Source organism: Hyla sarda, chromosome 5, assembly GCF_029499605.1.
Source record: "Hyla sarda isolate aHylSar1 chromosome 5, aHylSar1.hap1, whole genome shotgun sequence".
Lineage (NCBI taxonomy): Eukaryota > Metazoa > Chordata > Amphibia > Anura > Hylidae > Hyla > Hyla sarda.
This window is the reverse complement of record NC_079193.1, coordinates 92,270,967-92,293,693: the sequence shown is the minus strand read 5'-3', so window position 1 is coordinate 92,293,693 and position 22,727 is coordinate 92,270,967. Positions and strand designations below refer to the sequence as shown.

Sequence of the window (22,727 nt, the reverse complement as noted above, 5' to 3'; positions counted from 1 at the left end):
GCCATGCTGGGAATTTTAGTTTTGCAACAGCTGGAGGCACACTAGTTGGGAAACATTGTTCGTTTCCTAACTCTTTTTCCCAACCCGTGTGCCTCCAGCTGTGCCTCCAAACTATAACGCCCAGCATGCACTGACAGACCATTCATGCTGGGAATTGAAGTTGTGCAACAGCTGGAGGCACATTGGTTTGGAAACACTAAGTTAAGTAAAAAACTTTCAAGTGTTTTGCAACCAGTGTGCCTTCAGCTGTTGCATAACTACAACCCTCAGCATGCACGGACTGCCAAAGGGCATGCTGGGAGTTGTAGCAGTATGCCTCCAGCTGTTGCATAACTACATGTTCCAGCATGTCCTTCTGCTGTCACTGCATGCTGAGATTTGAAGTTTTTGCAACAGCTAAAGGCACACTGGTTGCGAAACACTGAGTCTGTTTCCATGTTTCGCAACCAGTGTGCCTCCAGCTGTTGCAAAACTACAACTCCCAGCATGCACGGACAGCCAAAGGGCATGCTGGAGTTGTAGTTTTGCAACAGCTGAATGTTTCCCCCCCCCCCCAATGTGAATGGACAGGGTACACTCACATTGGCGGAGGTTTACAGGGAGTGCTGCAAGATTGAGATGCAGCAAACTCGCTGTCAACCCCCGCCCGTGTGACTGTACCCTAAAAACACTACACTACACTTAAATAAAATAAGTAAAAAACACTATATATACACATACCGCTACACAGCCCCCCCTCCCCTCCCCAATAAATATGAACAACGTCTGGTACGGCACTGTTTCCAAAATGGAGCCTCCAGCTGTTGCAAAACAACAACTCTCAGTATTGCCGGACAGACATTGACTGTCCAGGCATGTTGGGAGTTTTGCCACAGCTGGAGGCACCCTGTTTGGTAAACACTGGCATAGAATACCCCTATGTCCACCCCTATGCAAAACCCTAATTTAGGCCTCAAATGTGCATGGCGCTCTCTCACTTCGGAGCCCTGTCGTATTTCAAGGCAACATTTTAGGGTCACATATGGGGTATCGCCGTACTCGGGAGAAATTGCCTTACAGACTTTGGGGGACTTTTTCTCCTTTTACCCATTATGAAAAGGAACAGTTGGAGTCTACACCAGTATGTTAGTGTATAAAAATAAAATTATTTACACTGACATGCAGGTATTGCCGCATACTTTACATTTTCACAAGAGGTAAATGGGAAAAAAGATCCCCATTTTTTGGGACACAATTTAGCCAGAGTACGGAGATAACACATATGTGGGCGCAAAGTGCTCTGCGGGCGCACAACAAGGCCCATAAGGTAGAGTGCACCATGTACATTTGAGGTGATTTGCACAGGGGTGACACAGATGTTAAATGAAGAATAAGGATATTGGTATAAATGATCTGTTATAATTGGGTGCAAAAAGTGGTATTATTGTGAGATTAAAACTCTACATAATGAAGAAAAAAAATTCTAAAACTAATAACGAGGACACACTTACTGTTTAGGTGCAGATACGCTGCAGACAAAGCTCCTACTAAATAGAGCTGCGGTGTAAATTTATGCTCTGAGGAGAATTCTAAATTTAAACGCAATACAAGAAAGTAGCTGCACAAGAATGATAAATTTAACGCAGCTGCACCAAATTTAGACAACAGGCAGAGGGGGTAAAAAACTTCTATTATACACTGGAAATGATACATGTCCCCCTAAGTCCTTCTCCTGTCTCTAAACCATGTGTCTTATAGACAGAGAGCAGAGTGAGAAGTGCTCAGTCACGTGCTTCACTCTCCATTCATTCTAGTGATCAATCTGGGTTTGAACACTTGGGCATGTAAAAATCCTTTTCGGCGGACAACCCCTTTAACATTGCACAGTAATTTAAAAGGGTACTCTCAGCGTTTGGAATTAACTGTTCTGAACGCTATAGCCGGCACTGGGAGCTTGTGACATCATAGCCCCGCCCCCTCATAGCCCTGCCTCCGATTGATATTGCATCATTATAAACCTTGCTCCTTTTCAATTAACTACAGCCATTTCCATAAGCCACACCCCTTTATCAAGCAAGGACTAATAAATATATGTATATATTTTTTATATATATATATATTTTTTTTTTTAAGAAAACGGTGCCACTCTTGTCCATGGTCTGTGTCTGACATTGCACTTCAGTCACTTTCAAGCTAAATGTGCTGAACTACAGTGCCAGAAACGCCCACTGGAAGAGAATGGCGCTGTAATAGTAACTGGTCTCGTGCAAGTCAAACACTAAGCCTAATATTTGATTGGTTGTTTCTGGGGTTTTGCAGTTGTTGTTTTTTTTACCTTCACACATCTTTTCCTGTAAGAAGAATAAAATGTCTTTAATGATTCTGTTATTTCACATTGACCTTGTTTGTGTCTGCTAATTGTAACAAGCGTCAGCTCATCAGGTCACCGTGCGTTGTTCTCCAGCCGATCATGTGTCATTCATGGCGTTTGATTCACAGAAAGACAGAAAAGAAGCCAAGTCAAATTCTTTTGTTCAAACTCTGTAAATGGTTTGGGACAATTAATTTCCAATCGCTTCCCAGTAGAGCAGATTTACTTGTATATTAATGAGGCACAGGTGTTAGGCCCCTTGTGTGTCTAAGCCTGGGAGGCATATTTAGGTTGTTTATCTAGTCAGCCATAGGTACTGCAAGGTGCTCAAGCTTGCCTTCCCTAACAGTTTATACAGTCAGGCTTTTTTTTTAATTTTTTTGATGCTTTTTTATTTAAATATGCCTGCACCTGTTAAAAATTTAAAACTGTTCATGTAGAAATAAGTGTAAGCCGTTCCGGTGGTAATAGCACTACCGGTTAAGTAATGCAGTCCTCTATTATGGTTAACAGCCCAGTCTATCATTAAGGGTGGGAGAAAAAAAAACTTAATTTAAAATCAAATATTTTATCGAGGAGCTAATAGTTATTAGCTACGGTTCCTCTCAGATAATTCTGCCAGTGCTTTTCTCTCCTGCCTGTGTACGGAAATATGGTTGTGCCCGTATTAATATTCATTTTTCTTGTTTATTCACTGAACTGCAGTACCAACATTTTAGAGAAAATGGAATGGCCTCCATAGGCATTATGAATTTCAGTAGCTGGCATAATTATAGCGATCTACATATTCATTAAATCCTGAGAAGAAATGTGTCCAAAAAAGACAACCATGCGTTTTAAAACTATGCTTGAATAAAATCATTGTGGAAGAAGAAGAAGAAAAAATAAATAAAAAATTGAAAAGAAAAAAAAGTATCACAAATGTCGTTTGTATTCGAGCTGTTTTGTGAAACAGAATGTGTTCCTGTGATATGTTTCTTAAATATAATACATCTGTGTTATTTACCTCCATAGCAAAGAATGGGAAGAACTTTTTGTAAACAGCAATTATTTGGCAGCGATACGTCTGAAAGGGATTAATGGGCAGCTGAGAAGCAGCAGGTTCCGGAGTGTTTGCTGGAAGGTAAGTAGAAAATATTTATTTATAGTTTGCGGTTGCAATGTATCAACATTTTACCTGATGCGCCTGAAGATTACTGATGCAGTCATAGGATTTTCCAGGCGACTAAATCTACTGTTTCTGAATCCTTTATTATTATGTGCCGCTTTTTTTATTTTTATTTTTTTCCTGGAAATTATACAGAGCTGCTTTTTTTGTAATGATTTTAGAGGAAAAGAAGAATAAACATTGTATTTCTTTTAATGTCTATTCAGTGGAGACAGAACTGGTTACGTTTTATGATATCCGTGTATATCCCTGTTGTATTGTGGTGGGAGGTTCATTCATTGTTTATACGAGGGCACACCGCAAACCATCTAAGCCATGCCACTTTCTGTCATACTTAATAACCCTTAGTATATCCTGTTATCCTGGATCCCAGACATGCTGACTGGGGGCATTTTCCGATTTTTCATTATGCTCATCCTCTTAAATACATGCCGCCGATAACATACAATTATCGCTGTGGAGTAAGACAATCGCTTTCCACACAACTTATGGACTGCTTTATTAAATCTTAAGGCTGGATTTGGGGAAATGGTCTTGGAAGAAAAAGTTTTCTTTTTGAGATTGAAAAGTGTATTCATGGTGGTCACCGTTGCAGCCCGTTCTCCATGCCACAATGCCTGTCCATCCTGTCCATTTGTAAAGTAACCCACTTCGTAATGACTGGGAAAAAAGTTTCTAATCAAACAAATTAGGCTGTTAAGAATGTCATCTTAAAGCAATCCTACCACTTTCAGGTAACATTCATGTGTATTGTGCTGAGACTCAATGTGCACATGTGAAGTAGTGGTCTTTCTGGCCATTACATATCTTGTATATAAAGACAAAAAAACAGAAGGATGCACTCCGTAGTGTATTATCATCAGATGAAGGGCATAACCGCACAATGTGAACTGTGCTTACCAGATGTAGTTGTACTCAATCCAAGTACAACAATGGATAGACGTGATGAAAGGTGGTAAGACCAGCGGTCTCTGCAGCCGCTCCAACTTCAATACTCAACAATAGATAAAACTCTCCTCCAAATGAAAGCAAAGTAAAATCAAGCGCTGAGACCAAGATAAAATTCAGGGTGTTTAATTACCCACAATGCAACGCGGATGCCTGAAGAAGCGGAACTCCCACGGACCGCGTTGCATTGTGGGTAATTAAACACCCTGAATTTTATCTTGGTCTCAGTGCTTGATTTTACCTTGCTTTCATGTGGAGGAGAGTTTTATCTATATCTTGTATATGGCATGCTTCCCCAGTGTGCTTACATATTTCCCCACTCTGCATACATCCTTTGTCATTTTCAGTTGTCCTGAGCTAGTGGGTGGAGACCAGCTGTTATGATGTCTCCCATACACTGCACACAGAAGAGCAGATCCTTCTCCCCTATCACTCTTTAGTAAACCCTTAGAAGAGCAGAAGCATGGAGGACATTATAAAGCAGTACTGAGTAGGGTAAGCTGTGAATCAAGGACTGGGGAGAGACATAATACTCACCAAAAGCTGCTGAAACTTCTTTATGTGTGTCTCTTAATCGTTCTCTAGACCTTCAATAGACTTCTCTGGGGAGCTGAACATCTGATAAATAAATGAGTTTTCTAGGCTTTTCACTAAATTAACAAAGGAAGAGAATGGGAGGGCAATTAAGAAAAAAACAATATTCTCGCCTCTGCTTGCTTCCACATCCACTGCTGCCACTACAGAGTGTCAGGAGGAAGTTACATAATGACATCCCCATACACTTAGCATGAGAAGCTGCAGCCTGTTACTGGCTTCAGTCGTCATGTGGACTTATCACAAACTGGGAAGGTCCATAGAGGTAGGTTCATTAAAATTGTTATCTTTTTTTCTAAATATTTAAAAACCAAACAGTGCAAAAACAGACTTCAGTTCCTACATGTTTCACATGACCATCACATGGACTTAGTTTTGAATGGGACTGCTGAGGCCAGTTAGTGGCTGCAGCTTCCCTTGCTGAGTGTTATGGGGATGTTGCATGATCCATTGCACACCCTGAAGCATTGGCAGGCCTGGACCGGGAGTAAAGGGAGGGTTTCTGTAGACCAAAATCATTTATTTGAGGGATAAACTATTACATGAAAATCCCCAGAGATAACCTAGTGGTGGAAATTGGCTTCAAACGCTGGAGGGCGACCACAGATGTGACAGCTACTGCTGGTGTGAGTCTTTCCTGAATTTAAAAGAGAACAAGGACAAAAACAATTAAGTAAGCCAAAAAACTACTCCAAGGACAGACGGGTAACCATGCGCTGATAAACTCAGGTAAGAACTAGAGATTTATTTCCCACAATGCAACGCGTTTCACAATCATTTGCTTGCTACTTCAGGCAATGCCTGAAGAAGCAATCGAATGGTTGTGAAACGCATTGCATTGTGGGAAATAAATCTTTAGTACTTACCTGAGTCTATCAGTGCCTGATTCCCCGTCTGTCCTTGGAGGATTTTTTTGGCTTACTTAATTGTTTTGTCCTCTTGTTCTCTTTTACATACAGGAAAGAGTCACTAATTGTTGTTGTGGATGGGAAGGCTACAGCAGACTCACCTGAATATGTATTCCAAAGTTGTGCTTGGGGTTGCACAATGCTCTATGGTAAGCGATAATCCACCTGCATATACCGGTGTCTGTAAAGTATCACACAAAGGAGCACTGTTTTTTTTTCCTGTTGTCTCAGCAAAAACAATTAAGTGGCATTTCTAGACAGAAAAGAGGCTGATCACATACCTTTTTATAGTGTGGTGACTGGCCCCCAGTTCTAGAGATATGTCTTGTAAACCCACCTGATGGTCTAGCTACTCCATCAGATTGGCGGGGATATCAGTATACTGCGTGCATGCATACCTAATAGCTGGGGCCATGGGATTCTTAAAAATTAGAAAGTTCTCTTAGCTACCCATATATATATATATATATATATATATATATATATATATAGCAGGTTTAGAGGCAGATAGTAATAAAAGTTGTTGACTGATGTACAGAACACTATACATCAATCATTGAGGAGCGAGGAGCTGTGCCAGACTGTGATACTTGAGAAGCTCAACCCCACTTCCTTGACACTTGGTGGTTGTCAAATGTACACAATTGCCTTTTTATTTCTCAGCCATCAGCTCCTGGAAAGGTCCAATTTGCTTTTATACCCTAACAGCTATCCAACAGTGTCTGCAGCTCCTAGCAGTAAGTACAGCTGACCCTTTCCGCAGGCTATACACTTCAGCTAGCTGTTAGCCAAACATTTGTTGTGACTTCTGTATTAACCCCATAGAGTTATATCGCTGTTCACTATCTCTGCACTGTGACGTCACTCTGTTTATTATCCTGGTAGTGACATATGAGGTTGTGTATTGTCCATGTTCTAGAGAATCTTCACATTATGACTTTGTGTAGTATTATACATGTTTGAGGAATAATACTATACATCACTTAGCTTGATGGAGTCCTTCTCAAAATCTTGATATACCACCATATAAATGCTATCATTGTCATGGTTTACATCAATCCAAATACATAGTTATTGTACATCGTTTTGGAAGGATGCCACCATTCTTTACACTTGCTCCAATAATGATTCAGTATTAAGCGGTAAGACGCGTGGTTCCTTCAGGAGAATGCATTAAAAAGATCACACAATACTGTACTTCAGCAAAGACCATAAATTATAGCTGAAACAATCTTTTAAATGAATTAAGTCTGATTAATCTCCCAATTCTCTGAACGCTAATATTTCTAAGATCTGAATTTATTATTCCAAAAATACCCATCCCTGCAGAACACGTGAAGAGAGGGCAGTAAAACATTCTGACTGCCGTCATTGATTATAGGAGATGTCTAGCTGAGAGTTATCCGGGGGGAGGAATACTTATTGGTAAGATCACGCAGCGTGCAACACGGAGAACACAGCCATGCAGTGTGTGAACATGTGCATTGACATATCAACCCTTTTAAATTATTCCTATAATTCGCTTAGTCACATTGGCCATTGATTGTATAGTTATATACACAACATTGCAGCCCACTCATCCACTGGGAAGTGCTACAGCTTGACCACTGATGTCATATAATAGAGGGAATTCCTATAAATACACTTATTATAGCGACAAAGTAACAAGATGAGCAAATAATGTATACATTGGTGCATTTAATTTGCAATATTTTGAGGGACCTTACTTATCCTTAGGATAATTTATACATATTTGGGATAAATATCTGGGATCTATGTGGGTCCTACTACCCTGCTACCCTGGAGTCAGGAACAGTGCTATGTCCCTTTTGGAGCACTCAAGACAACAAGATTCATATATAAGTGTCTGTGTCTGGTACTGCAACATGGCATACTCAAGTGAATTGAGCTGAGAGGGGCTGAGCTACAGTACCAGACAAAAGTGGGACCTCAATACATTGAGGGCATATCTAAGAGAAGGCCATCATTGTAAAATGATACTAAATCCACAGTAAAAGGTCCTTTTACATAGGTCGATTATTAGGTATATAAGTCAAGGAATGCTATTTCCTGATAATTGTCTTACTCCAAAATATATGGATTTTTGTTCATTGTTTCTCCCCACCACTCCCCCTTATTGGTATATATGCAGGGTCTGAAGCTGGATGTGTAAAGTTTAAATACATATAAAGTTTTTATAAACCCATATAAATAAGTATTCCTAGCTAATACAGTTCCTATTGAGGCTCATAGGAGAGTTTTGACTTTAGGCATTCACACCTATTTGACACATTGGGGGCTCCTTGGATTATACCCATCATAGTTTATAGAACAGCCCAGCTACTTACTAAATTGCTGAACAATCTAGGTGCCTTTATTCTCCCAATATACCCCTAGAGATTGAACCAACTATCAAACTTTTGTAGTATGTCCTGTAAATGTTACATAAATGACTATGATGGGAATATGCTTTTTAAGGAGTACTATGGGTATAACTAATACACTATGTTATGACATAGATGAACATTCATGGTAAAACACAACATTATCAGCCATACAATGCTTTCCATAACAGTACCAACCACATGGTGCCCATCATAACAGTGCAAGCCACACAGTGCCCCACTATAACGGTATATTAGAAGAATGAAGCTGTCTTTTCACAACCATGTTTTTGTCTAGACATAGGACATACACAATTTTTGTCTAGTCATTGGACACACAACATTTTTGTCTAGACATTAGACATACACAATCTTGTCTGTATCCCAATGACTGGGGCCTGCACATAACACTATCAATGGGATTAGACAAACTGAATCCTCGAGATCAGCATTCGCTTACATCTCGCATTGTCCCTTGTAATAGGCCCTTACTTGTGCACAGTATAATACTCTAATTATATTTTTTTACAGTTGGCATCTTTTTTTCTTGTGTATATAAATATATTGCTAGTGCATATGACCCACCATCACAATCTGTGTTAACCTATGGTAGTTGTCATGAGCTTGCCTATAATGTGGCATCCTCCATTTTGAATGAAGTTTTAGAGATCTGTCCTGGAGTGCCACCTATCAAACTTATTATCTATACTGCTTGTGTTTGCTTTCTCCATGTTCCTCCAATTTTATTCTCAATGTATTACATTTTTCCCTTGACAATCAATGTCCTTTCCTAAGCTTGTTTGTAACACATTTCCATTTTTTATTGGCAGCTGTTTCTAAATGTTTTACCCCAAGACAGAAGCCAATGGATAAGTAAAACGGCAGAGTTAAGAATGTGGTATAAAAAGATTAAGGAAATAGTAAGTGATATTTTCACGATTATCCAGCGCTGCTTTGAAACAGTGTCTAATTGAGAGAAATGTAATGTTGTTGTGTTTGTCTTATTTTAGCATATTACAAATCCCAGGAAAGCTGCTGGACAGCAGGACTTAATGATAAATAATCCTTTGTCACAGGATGAGGGGGTGAGTAGACATCACTCTCAAGACTGCTCAGTTGAAGGGAACCCAACACAATATTTTGTTTGTTACATGAATAAAAAGCTAAAAATAAGGCTTATATGGAGGTTGCAATTTCCTCGTTACAATAACCTCAATTCCATAAACCCTTTCATCCATGCTGCAGAGAAGAGAGGGATTGTATACAACACTTAAATGGGGTCTCCGGCTTAGTAAACCAAGTAAAACGTGAGCTAATAGAATTGGGCCACTATTCAGGACCTTTATCTACTGGGCCAGGTTCACATCTGCATTGGAGGCTATGTTTGGGTCTCTGTCTCAGATTCTGTAGTAAACCAAGCCGACCGGTCTGCTGCACACTGGACGCCAATGGAGCACGACAGACCCTGTTGACTTTAATGGGGTCCATTTTGTTTCTAGCACGGTGTCTGTTATTTTACAGGATTTACTCAAGCAAAAATGTTTCATTTTTTGTCCAGTTATTTGAACGGAATCTGCGATGGAGCCTCCAACGCAGATGTGAACAACAAAAGTCAGACTGGAGAAAGCAACAAGAGCACTACAAAAGCAATTCACAGTGATAGGTGATAGTTTGTATGTCAATACAATGGCAAACATCTAAGACTTCCATTAGTGGTATACATCAGGAAATAACTTTGATTCTTCAGGTAGAAGGCTTGAATGCAATATGCACACAGCCTAACCTTATAAAATAATGCAGTGTGATCATGCCATTTCCATATAAATCATTTGTTTTCTCTTTCAGAGTCTCTGGAATAAGTTCTTTCAGGATAAAGAACTCAGGGCAATGATTGAGCAGGATGTAAAAAGAACGTATGTATCATATAAACTCTTTCAGAATTTTGCTCTTCCTGTAATTTGCCCCCAAAGACTCCTTCCACCTAAACCGTATATTACACTTTATACAATCTGTTACCACTCCACCCACCACTCGGCCATATCCAGTCCTACTTAATTTAAAAACAGTTGCCTAAATAATCTACCTAGGAACAGGCATATTTCTATATTATACTCAATTTTTACCTCTCCACCTCAGGACTAAGTGAAATTGTATGTTTCTGCTTTGTATCAGATCTTAGAACATAACTTAATTTTCAGAATGCTAATCTCACTATTATGGAATGGTTATTATGGGTAACTTTTAAATAACCCTTACAGAGACCTTCATAGGGCCTATTATGTACTGGCCAAACTACATTGTATCTATGCTTATGTACCCAACAATTAATTTCTGGATTGTCCTGAGGTGGGAGACCGCAAACACATAATGAACCTGCCCGATAGTTCATACATTTTGGTAACAAATAGAAGAAGTCATTAATGACAATTTGGGATCACATTTCAGCTTGAAACCCTCAGGTATAAAACCCGTCATTTGTTTCAATAGCCATGGTGTCTAAAATTCACATAGCAGCAAGGTGGAAAACTCTCTCCATCAAAGAAGTGAGTATTCTTTATTATATTGTTTGAGAAAACCCATGCTACCTTTATGGACACCTCATGGCTCCAAGAAGTCTCCCACATCCACTGGATGGAGGAACTTAGAGCCAGTACACACAATGGCTTAACCCGATACACTCTAACCTGGCAACCCTGGCTTGCCTTCCAATCCTCCCCGGAATTCACCTCACTGAACCTATCAACAGAGCCCGAAAACGACCCACAACTGTAAGGCGACTAACTACTTCCACATACATTTCACATTGTCTGCCTCGCCTATCAAAGCAACCCACCCATCTGATATATCTTACTTCGCCTTGGAGCCCTGATAGCCTGGAACCTCCCGGACCCGAGGAAAACATAATCATCTGCCGAGTCCCTACCCTCTCCCATCTTCCCTTTTCCCCCCTTCCCCTGTAACCCTTCCCGCCCCTCCTTCTTATTTTTCCCCCCTCTCTCTTTCCACCCTCCTACTACCTCCCCTCCTTCCCTCTCCTCACTCTTTACTTGTTTCCATCTCCGCCATCCTTCTTGTATTTTAATGTTTTACTATTCTATTGTACCCATTTGTACTCATATGCCATTGTCTCCCTCTCCGGAGCCTTATTAATGGAGTTAATGTTTGGACCTGACGTTCTCAGTCCAAAGCTGTTACACTTTTGTGTTAATGTCATACATACAGGGGGACTCCTAAGAATGCCCTCACTGCCTCTGGCGCCCCGGGCCTTGCTTTTTCCCCCCTGAGAGAGTTATGGGACTTTTTCTTTATGCACATCATAGACTCCATCCATCTGATTTGTTACTAGCAAACTCACCTGTTGGTTGTCTCATTTTACCACCTATCACTCTGAGAGATGGGATGACTATCTTGTGCCATGTTGTTTTATGTTACTTTCTTATCTTGAAATAAAATAAACTTTGAATTAAAAAAAATAAATAAATAAATAAAGTGTGCAAGCTTTTATTGAAATGTCTGTTTTTGTAAATACCGTATATACTCGAGTATAAGCCGACCCGAATATAAGCTGAGGCCCCTAATTTCACCCCACAAACCCAGGAAAAGTTATTGACTCGACTATAAGCCTAGGGTGGGAAATACATCATCCCCCGTCATCATCCAGACCCCCGTCATTAACACCCTCATCATCATCACCACCTGTCATCATCACCCTCGTCATCATTACACTGTTATCATCCCCCCTTCATCATTACCCTGTCACCATCCCCCCTTCATCATTACCCTGTCATCATTCCCCCCTTCATCATCCCCCCCCCCTTCATCATTACCATGTCATCATCCCACACCACCCCTTCATCATCACAGCTTGTCAATGTCTGATTTAACAGTGGTCTTCAACCTACGGACCTCCAGATGTTCCAAAACTTCAACTCCCAGCATGCCCGGACAGCCATCGGCTGTCCAGGCATGCAGGGAGTTGTAGCTTTGAAACATCTGGAGGTTCGCAGATTGAAGACCACTGCCCGGGCCTTCGTCATCATCCAGCCCCCCCTCCCCCCTTTAGTTTTCTACTCACCTCCGCTCGGCGGGACGTTCGGGTGAGCTGGTCCGGGCCATCTGTGCTACAGGACCGTCCGGTGGGGAGGGATAGCCGTTCTGGGCTGTCCATCTTCACCGGGTGGGCCTCTTCTCCGCGCTTCGCGCCCGGACTGATGACGTTGCCTTGACGACGACGCACAGGAACGTTCATGAGCAACCTCCCTGTGCGTCGTCGTCAAGGCAACGTCATTATTCCGGGGCCGGGTGCGAAGCGCGAAGAAGTGGCCAACCCGGTGAAGATGGACAGCCCGGAACGACTATCTGCCGGACGGTCCTACAGCACAGATGGCCCGGACCAGCTCACCTGAACGCCGAGCGGAGGTGAGTACAAAACAAAAGGGGGGGCTGGATGATGACGAAGGCCCGGGCAGTGGTCTTCAAGCTGCGGACCTCCAGATGTTTCAAAACTGCAACTCTAAGCATGCCCGGACAGCCGATGGCTTGCTGGGAGTTGTAGTTTTGAAACATCTGGAGGTCCGCAGGTTGAAGACCACTGAGGGCGGAGAGTTCACTCGAGTATAAGCCGAGGGGGGGGGTTTTCAGCACGAGAAATCGTGCTGAAAAACCCGGCTTATACTTGAGTATATACGGTACTTGTTTTCCTTATAAAGCATTGATCTTGGAGCACCTTTCTTTAGAACTCTATTGACACAATGCAGAATTGTAAGAAGAGATTCTCCAAAGTTGTTGTTATATGGAGAATACAAGTATTTAATAAAACAGACTTGTCAGGTCCTCTTTTGTGCAGACTCCTTTCAATATAGTTATATGATGCAGTCATAAAGGGAGTAAGATATTATTAAAAAATTACAGAAAAACTGTCAACTGGAGGAATCATAGTAGGGATCCTGGGGGTTTCTATGAGCATTTTCCATTAAAGATAATAGTATAGTAATCTTACTCCTACAGAATGTTTTTATATGAGAAGGTAAAATTTTCATTTGCTTCCTAGTGCTCGCACAACCTCAGTGATTCCGTAGAATATTGCTAATCATTCTTATTTGTTGTATATCTCTTCCAGATTTCCTGAAATGAAGTTCTTCCAGCAAGAAGATGTGAGAAGACTCCTCACTGATGTGCTTTTCTGTTATGCAAGAGAGAATGAACATTTGCTTTATAAGCAGGTCAGATAGGATGCATTGTCCAATCGATTATTGCTGTGCATTATGTGAAATATGAAACACTTTCTTCTTCTAATGTAGTCATTACAGATAAACGTGAAAAATGATCACCATTGTAAAGATTTTATTTACCTAATTGCTCATGACAGCACCCTTGGAGAGGACCTTCCTCTGCAGGACAGGAAACCTGTGAACATAAAAATGGGACACACCTCAGTTCAGGTTTCCTGTCCTCTGGTAGGAGGCCTGGGAGCTGTCTCCATACCTCTCCAAGGGGCTGCAGGTCCTCTGGTAGCGGGGCTCCCTGTTCAGCAGAAGTCTCCTCTGGGGAGCAGCTGTGGGTCTGGTGGGGTCCCGATAGTCCTCATCCCTGGTCTCAGCTGCATTTAGGAGGTGGGGGCTTTGGAGTAGTGCGGTTCTTGCCGGCTCTCTCTGGGGCCAGAGTTTCACTTACGCAGCAATGCCGGCAGGTGTGACGTCAGCCCGGCAGTGTAGCCTCACTTCCGGTTCCGGCTCCATTCAAAAGGGGCGCAGGATTTCTCCTTTTCGGATTCCCCGTTGGCGTTCTAAGCGTCCGGAACCCCGTGGACAGCAGGCAGCCAGCCTGCAGCAATATCCACAGCAGCAGAAGCCTGAGCCTGCACAGTACAGAAGCCCGCAGCAGCAGTATCCAGTGGCAGCAGTTCCAGTCCCCAGTAGCTGAGCAGACCATTCCTGGTTGCCCTGCAGTATTGTGCTGAAAGAACTCCTCCAGCATGTCGGAGCATTCGACAGAGGGAGGTGGATGCTCCAAGAAGAGTAGGTCCAGCCCAGCTATGGAGGTGTGGATCTACTTCTGGATGAGATAATTTCAATTTCATTCATATTCTGCTAGCAAAGTCAGGCTATTGTTTTGTTTTGTAGGGTAGTAAGAAGTCTTCTTCTTAATCCCATAATAAAGAATGTGCAGAATGTAGGAAGCCGCTAGATCCTGCCTATTAAAATCTATATGTGCAGCCTGTATTGAAGTTATCGTTGGCCCAGGAGTCCTCTGCAATTGCTAGCAACCTAAGAGTAATGATGCTGAAGGATATATTAATCCCTTAAAGAACTAGGAATTGTCATGAATGTGGGTGCTTCAGCCTTCTCTGTATTCATCCCTGCCATTTCCAGTTCCCCTAGTGTTCAAGAGAAAAATCTTATCCTATATTCCTCCTCTGATGAAGAGCAAGAAGAGTTTAAATCCAAATTGTTCTTTTCTCCAGATGATACTGATCAGCTCCTTAAAGCAATCCGCCTAACGGCTAATCTTCAGGAGAGCAGAGAGACGGTCACGGCCGAAGACGCCCATTATGAAGGCTTAGGCCCCAAGAAGTCCCGCACATTCAATTTTGCATAAGGCAAATAATTGACAAGGAATGGGAATATCCTGAGAATAAATATTTTTTTCCCTAAACTCCTTAAAAAGAAGTACCCCTTTGAGGAGTCAGTTACAAACTCATGGGAGAGAGCCCCTTTAATTGATGCCCCGGTGGCTAAAATGACTAAGAAATCCACCTTGCCTTTTGAGGATCTAGGAACCCTGTCTGACCCATTGGACAAAAAAGCAGAGGTTTTTAACAAAAAGACCTGGGAGGTGGCCACAGCTTCTATCAGAAGCAATGTAGCTGCTACATGTGTCGCTCTCTCCCTAAGAGTCAGGGTTTCACAATGACAATCCCATCTTGTTAACCAGACGCCTAGAGAAGAGATCTTAGAATCCTTACCCGTAATCTCCAAGGCGGTAGATTTTTTGGCAGACTCCTCAGTAGATTCCATAAGATTGGGTGCCAGAGCAGCTGCTTTATCTAATTCTTCTAGGAGAGCCACAGGGCTTAGGCAGTGGAGGGCTGATGTGGGCTCAAAAGACAAACTATGTTCTATCCCATGCATTGGAGATCGCCTTTTTGGTCCCGTCTTAGACGAAGTACTTGAGAAGGCTTCTGATAGGAAGGAAGGTTTTCCCATTCAGGGTCGTGTCCCTGATTTCTTTCGTGGTAAAAAAAAAAATCCAGAAAGCCTAATCAGAAGTTTCAGGACAATAGAAAATTTGAAGTCCCTAGCAAAGGTAGAGGTTTCCTCTTCAATCCCAACAAGGAGTCCAGTGTTAAAGATCCCAAACAATGATGGCTTTCTCCCAGTGAGGGGCGTCTGTCCAGGTTTGCGGGGGCCTGGGAGAAAATTTCTTCCAGCCCCTGGGTTCTATCCACCCTGAGATCGGGTCTCCTTCTGGAGTTCCGGTCTTTTCCTCCGGACAGATTCTTTCCCACTGGAATAGTGAATTGATGTCAGAAGATGCCTCCTGAAGTATCTGGACCCTTCTAAGGACTTTCATTGTATAGAAAATGAAACGTCTATTAGTAGATGGATCAGGGCATCACTTACTTTAGCTTACACTACAAAGAATCAGGATCCACCTTCCTTTTTTTTTAGCTCACTCTACCAGAGCAGTGGCTTCCTCCTGGGCAGAGAAGGCTGAAGCCTCTTTGTACCAGATCTGTAGGGCAGCTACATGGTCCTCAAAACATACTTTTTTTAAACGCTATAGGTTTCAATTAAATCCTGTTTCTGATCTTTCCTTTGGACGTCCCGCCCACATTGGTTACTATTCTAAGTCTCCAAGGGTGCTGTCATGAGCGATTAGGTAAAGATAGATTACTTACCCGGTAATCTGTTTTTAATTAGCTAATAACAGCACCCCTCATTTATCCCGCCATAAAAAAAAAAAAAAAAAAAAGGAAAACATTTTTATGTTTAATTTAGAGAATGAAAATAATTATTCATGGTACTTTACTTTGAACTGAGGTGTGGAGAGGCGTGTCCCATTATTATGTTTCCTGTCCTGCGGTGGGAGGTCCTCTCCAAGGGTGCTGTCATGAGCTAATGAAAAACAGCTCTGTAAATATTTTTTATTTGTATTAATATACAATTTGGGCTCTACCTATAGCTGCTTTTTTATATGGTTTAAGTTATCCAGTTGTTAGCAATTGTTGTTCTTTGAGTAGATGGACTCAAGTATAATTTTCTTACACTGCATTTTGCAGGAATATTAGTCTAAAACCTTAACTTGGAACTTGTGAATTTTAGAGCTGAAAAGCGAACAATCTGGCTGCATTCAAATTAGTTTTATGGTCTATGGTCTTAGGGCCCTGGGTTTATGTCAGGCCATCATAAATACTGGAGCCTGGAGAGAACCTTGACAGTTCTCATTATAGGTTAATAGGGTCCATCAGGTTATCCATACGAAGATGTGCCATGGCTATGCCAGACCCTAGTGTGAACTGTAGGCCCAAAAAAATACCTTATTTTTTCTATTTAACTAAACAGGAAAAACATAGTTTTTTTATGGCTGGTATTGTTTGTTTGGTTGTAAAATAAGTGTTGGGCCCTTTTGGCTGCTGCTTCTTCAACTCAAACAAAAAATACTATCAGCTGAAAAGAATATCCAAAAATGGGCCAAATGCAAAAAAAAATAAAAAAGGAGTAAAAAATGAAATTTCCATTTTTTTTTTGTGCTTAAAAATTTGAACAGGTGGGGAATACGTATGTGTCTGACATTTTTCGTTTGTGTTGCTATAAATTTATGGCACACTTCCTCTTCTGCCCACGTTGAACCAAACTATGTACCAATCTGTGTTAAAACCATCATTTTGGGGTGAAAATGTCAGAGACAAAAACGACCCCTCCTAGATATTTTTAAATTACCCGTCATCTACTGGTGCTGATCTTTGGCGGACTGACAGCTTGCCGCAGCGTGCACTGTTTTCATTATTTAGTAGCCTGATATACTGTATGTCGGGCTGTACAAAGAGTTTGTACTTAGTCTTTTAGTATTTACTCCTCATAGCTACAGGATCATGTGTTTAATGTATGTAGTAAAGACTACATGTAAGGGTTAGCTGGAGCTCTTCTTTAGAACAATGACTTTCAATGGGAAAACTTTATCCAACCAATAAATTTTCTATAGCCTAAGCTGCCCACATAAAACTGCAGCAAATGCATAGACCTGACCCCTGCCTATCTTTAATGATTTTCTGTGGTGCTAGAATAAATCATGTCATCTTCACATGTTGTGACTAATGTAGCTGTGACCACAATGTGTAAAAGCAGAAATAAATCTGTAACATGGCCAACCCAATGCTCTCCCTGGAGGGGCTTTGACTACCAGTTGCCAGTTAAATAATTTAAAGCCATATGCTCGGAGAGGTTGAAAGAGGAGGTTTATGTCTAAATGTTTGCATGAATTAATGCAATAACCTGTTGTGTCCCCAGCTTGCTCATATCTAGCCATTGACTTTGGTTTAGGCCATTTAGAGCCCGTTAAAGATAAATAGTAAGATATATAACTGTAGATGTCTTTATATTAATAATAAAGGACTTCTCACTACTTGGAAGTATCTTTCCTATAAAGAGGCAACAATGTGATACTGTAATCTCAGGCCGTTATGACACACTCAATGCATCTATGTAGTCCTGGAAGGGTAGACGTCTATACAAGGAGAAGTGTATGTCTTCACAGATAAATGAATTCACCATTATTGTATAATTCATATATATAGGATGCCTATTGTGTTTTATTTCATTGCATTTGCTTGTGAATAGGGCAGTGATCTTGGCCTCCAGTCACATGAAATTAGAAAAAGCCTACAACTGCATGGTACAACAGACCTTAAAATGGCAGAAGATATAGGGGCATCTGAGCTGACATGTCCATCAGCAACCATCATTAAAATACATGGAGCATGAACTAGTTTTCTGAACATCCAGGGCATGCTGGAGAACAGGTGAAAGTTTGGTTCTAAGATAAGCCATACTTTATTCTGTGATGGTCCAGGTCCAGGAAGCCAGTGCATGTACTGGTGGTTTCAATAGAGGCTGCTGATGGAAATTTCTTCTCACTTTCCCCTCCATTTTCTGCTCTTTTATTGGCCAGAGTGATGTGTGATTGGTGGAGAAAGCATTGCCAGTAAGGACTTCACACAGTGAGAAAACAACATAGAACTTCTATATTAAGTATACCGTATATTATTAAGTTGCCCATATGTATGTTGTTAAAGGAGTTCTGTAGTGAAAGATAACTTATTCCTCTTCCAAAGAATAGGTTATAGATCGTGGGGTGTGTGATCACTGGGACCCCCCACGATCTCCAGAACAGGGCCCCGGCAGTCTGCTGGAAGGGGGCGTGCAGACCCCCACATGGAGCAGCTGCCGACACGCCCCCTCCATGTATCCCATAGAGATGGGATGTTGGAACGGACCTTCCCGGGGGGGGAGGGGTGTGCTGGAAGGGGCCGCTTCTGGCAGAATGCTGGGGCCTGTTCAGTAGATTGCGGGGGCTTGGGGGTCCCAGCGGTCGCCCCCCTACGTGATTTATAACTTATCCTCTCTCTTTTGGCTGTTTTGGCTGTTATTTTTCACTCCACTACTCCTTTAAAATTGTACCCAACACTTTCAGACTCTTATAGTTTATGGGCCTTGTACCATTCACTATTGCCTTTTACTCTATTCTATTTTACAAAGTGGGTTATAGGGTGCTTCCCTAATGCCTGAATGATCAGTCCTACACGGATATGAGGATTTTAGAATTATGTAATGTGTATGTAATAAGACGGTTCTGACCATTCCGAAGGCTTTACAATGGTCCCCAATTAGTTGCTTGGGAGTGGCTGAGAGTCCTCATTTATGACCATAACGCATAGCAGTTGTTAGCAGATATATCCTAACCTCTAAACAGTGTCACTTTGTATAGTATATAACTTTAGTCAAATTTCACACTAAAATATTTATTAGCAAATATTTTAAAGTTCTTTAATTTCATATCTTAAATTTCTCCTTTAAATGTGGCTCCCGGCCATCACTCAAAGCCGAATGTGGCTCATAAGGGACAAAAGGATGGAGACCTCTGATATAAAGTATAAGGAGAAGTGCAATATCCTAAACCAGGATTAGAAGAGGCTGCGCAAAACAGTTTATATTTAACAGCTATTAGAGTTTTGGAGAACATAGGGGGCCTGCTCGCAGAGACTCATTTTCAAGTTAATGCCGTTTTTGTATTAGTTTTCGACAGAGAACATTGTGAAAAGACACTAAAGAACTTTGTAAAATCAAATTACGTTAACTAAGCAATAAACAAGTTAGGAAATGCATATTTCCTAGCTATGTTAACTGCAATGTGAAAACGAATCGTTAAGCCAAATAAAAATTAATGGCGAGCAATTTTTTTCCTTATTTTTTTTTCTTTATAAATTTCCTTGGTCGTAATTATTCAACGGTGTCCATTCCAACAGCGTTAAGTGAATACACCCCAGGCACGTCAAGCATTGAAGTGGGAAACCGTGTATAATTTTAAACAAAGTCTGTCATTTACTGAACTAGAAAGTAATATTATTACTGGGTAAGAATTAAAACAGCTTAATTACCCCCTGCTTGGGTTTGATATCTTGAAGATGCCTTACAGAGAAATAACACCTTTCTGCATAAGGAATGAATATTTAACTTGATAACATTTAAAAGAAGAGAAAAACTTAAGTCTCCTTACAAGCTGTTAAAGCCATTACTTTGTAGTAGGTGACACCCCGTTTAACATAGACCATATTGTTAATAGTTATGGGGTTTTATTGAATTAATGAGACTGTTATCATGTAGTAGAATGTCTTGCTGAGTTAATTGAAACTGCATAGATTACATAAATGGTATTAATGAACTTTGACTGCCTGATGCTCCAGCTTTAATAAAGACTGCTTGGTGGGCTAAATGAACACAGGCATATAAAGAACAGGTTCAATTTTGCGAGCCTACAGGCTGTTGACAAACACAAAACTTTACCTCTGTTTTCTTTTTCTTCTTTTGTTTGCAGTGTTGTGCACTGCGGAAAGTTCTCGTAAAAACATAGGCTAAACTGCTGACTATTATCTCTATCAATGACAGATGAAAGTGAATGGTTGTTGGTGACTGACCACCTTCTTATCTTGCCAGTAGCTATAAGGTCCATATATTGAAAAAAAAAAAAATACAGTTTATGTTGGGGATAAGTCAGTGGTAGTCCACCGACTAGATTTTGGGATTGCCCAATAACATTCAGGAGTTTGGCACATTTTGTGTTTGCATTGGAGAAGTGGTAATCCTGCTGTATAGCACTTTGTCTATGAGGGGTCCAGGAATCATCTTGGGGTCTCGGCTCTTGCTGCAATTCCTGTTCCGTCAGAAGGACTATGCATGTATGGTCACTTTACTGCTGTAGACAAAACACATGGGACAGAAGTATGTGGCAGGTTCAAAGGACGTGTATAGAAAAAAAAAGAGGGTTCCAGAGGCTACAGTGTAAGCAATAGAGAGTGACATGTTATTGTTGTCCACCACTGGCATGAATGGTCTTAAACGAGCACATGCCTACATACAGTCAAATCTAAAACTTTACGATGGTTGACGTCAGACATACAGTATGTGATTGATCCTAAGTGGTGGATTTTTTTAGGTCATGGTTGGCTAAATTTGGATGATCATTTGCCACTTTGTTTGAGCTCAGTGGGGAAATGTATGATGTTGGGAATGCCTATTTAAAACAATGCACAATAGTAATGTCTAACTATCACCATTACTTTTGGAAGATTTATACCTTAAATTCTGGGATTTTTATTTTATTTTTATTTATTTTTTGAGTAGGAGTTAACTTAGCATTGTAATGTATAAAATGATTTATTGAGATCTTATCCTGATAATTTACTCTTTTCTTCTTTTTTTTTTTTGCTCAATCTTTTCAGGGAATGCATGAACTGTTGGCTCCTATGTTATTCATATTGCATTGTGATCACCAGGCATTTATGCATGCGAGTGAAGCTGCAGAACCAAGGTGGGTACATATGATTTAATATCTGGTATGGTTATATTTTAGCAAGTCATCATAGGTGTCTTAAGGCGACTGCTCCTGTGCTTTTTGGCTCCAGAATATTCTGTCAATATCATGGACATCCCATGATATAAAACAATAGAATACATCACATGCAATACACCAAGCAGTATTAAAATTATTGACCGACTTAGTTTATTGTGAAATTTAATAATATAGACAAATGTGCATTAAAAAGATTTCATGCCAAGTCTACGTTAATTGAAAATCAGGCCTGGAAGCAAGTAAAACCAGTAATCTCCGTCTAACCTGCTATGGCGTCCAATAGCTGATATCTGGTTTGGTTTTAGAAGATCCACACGTTATAGTTCTGCTAATCTGTACCTTTGTAAGCCTTTCTTGTAAATGCCTTCCTAACAGATAGTATCCTAAAGGATTAATGAGTCTAAAATATATTTAGGACTGTGCAAGGGAAATAAATTCTCCAATAGCCATCTTGTTTCCGCCATAGCAGATGTAGGTAGCGGAAAGCTAGAGCTATTCTCCAGCATGAAACCTTCATCAAACAGCGCTGTAGATCTGAGCCTCCTGGAGATAAATTTTAGTAAAGAGATAGAAGGATTTTAACATGAAAAGATGCGCTATCTATCAAAGTGTTCAAAGTGATATCCCTTGGTGACAGGGTGGATGTCTAGGCAGTAGCCCAGTTATGTTTAGACACATGCATTCATATCCTTGCATATGGACTCAACAGTTTCAGTAATGCGTTGTCTTAGGTTGTTCAGATTATGGGGTGGGGGGTGGCTGGGGGCGTTTGTAGGGTAGATACATTGATTCCTTGATTTAGCCCTATAGAAAAAAGTTGCAAGGTGTTAGATCTGGAGATGGTGGAGGACAGTACAACATTGGTGAATTTCCTGATCCAACATTTCGGTAGAGTTTCATTCAGGTAACTGCAAACATCCAAATGGAAATGTGGAGGTGCACCATCCTGTGGATAGAATACTTTTAGCAGATCTTCCTCTGTGTGGCAGAAGCCATTCCTTTAGCATAGCTAGGTAGAAGGGATCATGGACTTTGCGTCTGCTCATTGCAAAGGTCACAGCAATTTAGTTTGTCGTTTGGTTTCAGCTCCAACATATAATGTTTTTCCTATGTGAAGCACATTTTCCTTTATTCTAAAGGTTCCTCTATACAGTCACAACAGACCTTGTTCTTGCAAATTTCTACACACAAAAAGCTTTTTCTTGCTCCGCTATCGCCATCTTATGTCACCCTATGTAAGCACATTC

General features: G+C 40.9%; 1 protein-coding gene across 9 annotated transcripts in view; it reads left to right on the top strand.

Moving 5' to 3' along the window:
* Positions 1 to 22,727, top strand: part of TBC1D5 (TBC1 domain family member 5) — a 645,101-nt gene that overhangs the window by 378,404 nt on the left and 243,970 nt on the right. For all 9 annotated transcript variants that reach the window (XM_056519933.1, XM_056519937.1, XM_056519936.1 and 6 more), the window contains 6 exons: positions 3,365 to 3,473; positions 9,183 to 9,272; positions 9,363 to 9,437; positions 10,198 to 10,265; positions 13,472 to 13,574; positions 21,350 to 21,438. In XM_056519933.1, coding sequence (XP_056375908.1) covers positions 3,365 to 3,473; positions 9,183 to 9,272; positions 9,363 to 9,437; positions 10,198 to 10,265; positions 13,472 to 13,574; positions 21,350 to 21,438 — 534 coding nt within the window. The remainder of the gene's footprint in view (positions 1 to 3,364; positions 3,474 to 9,182; positions 9,273 to 9,362; positions 9,438 to 10,197; positions 10,266 to 13,471; positions 13,575 to 21,349; positions 21,439 to 22,727) is intronic.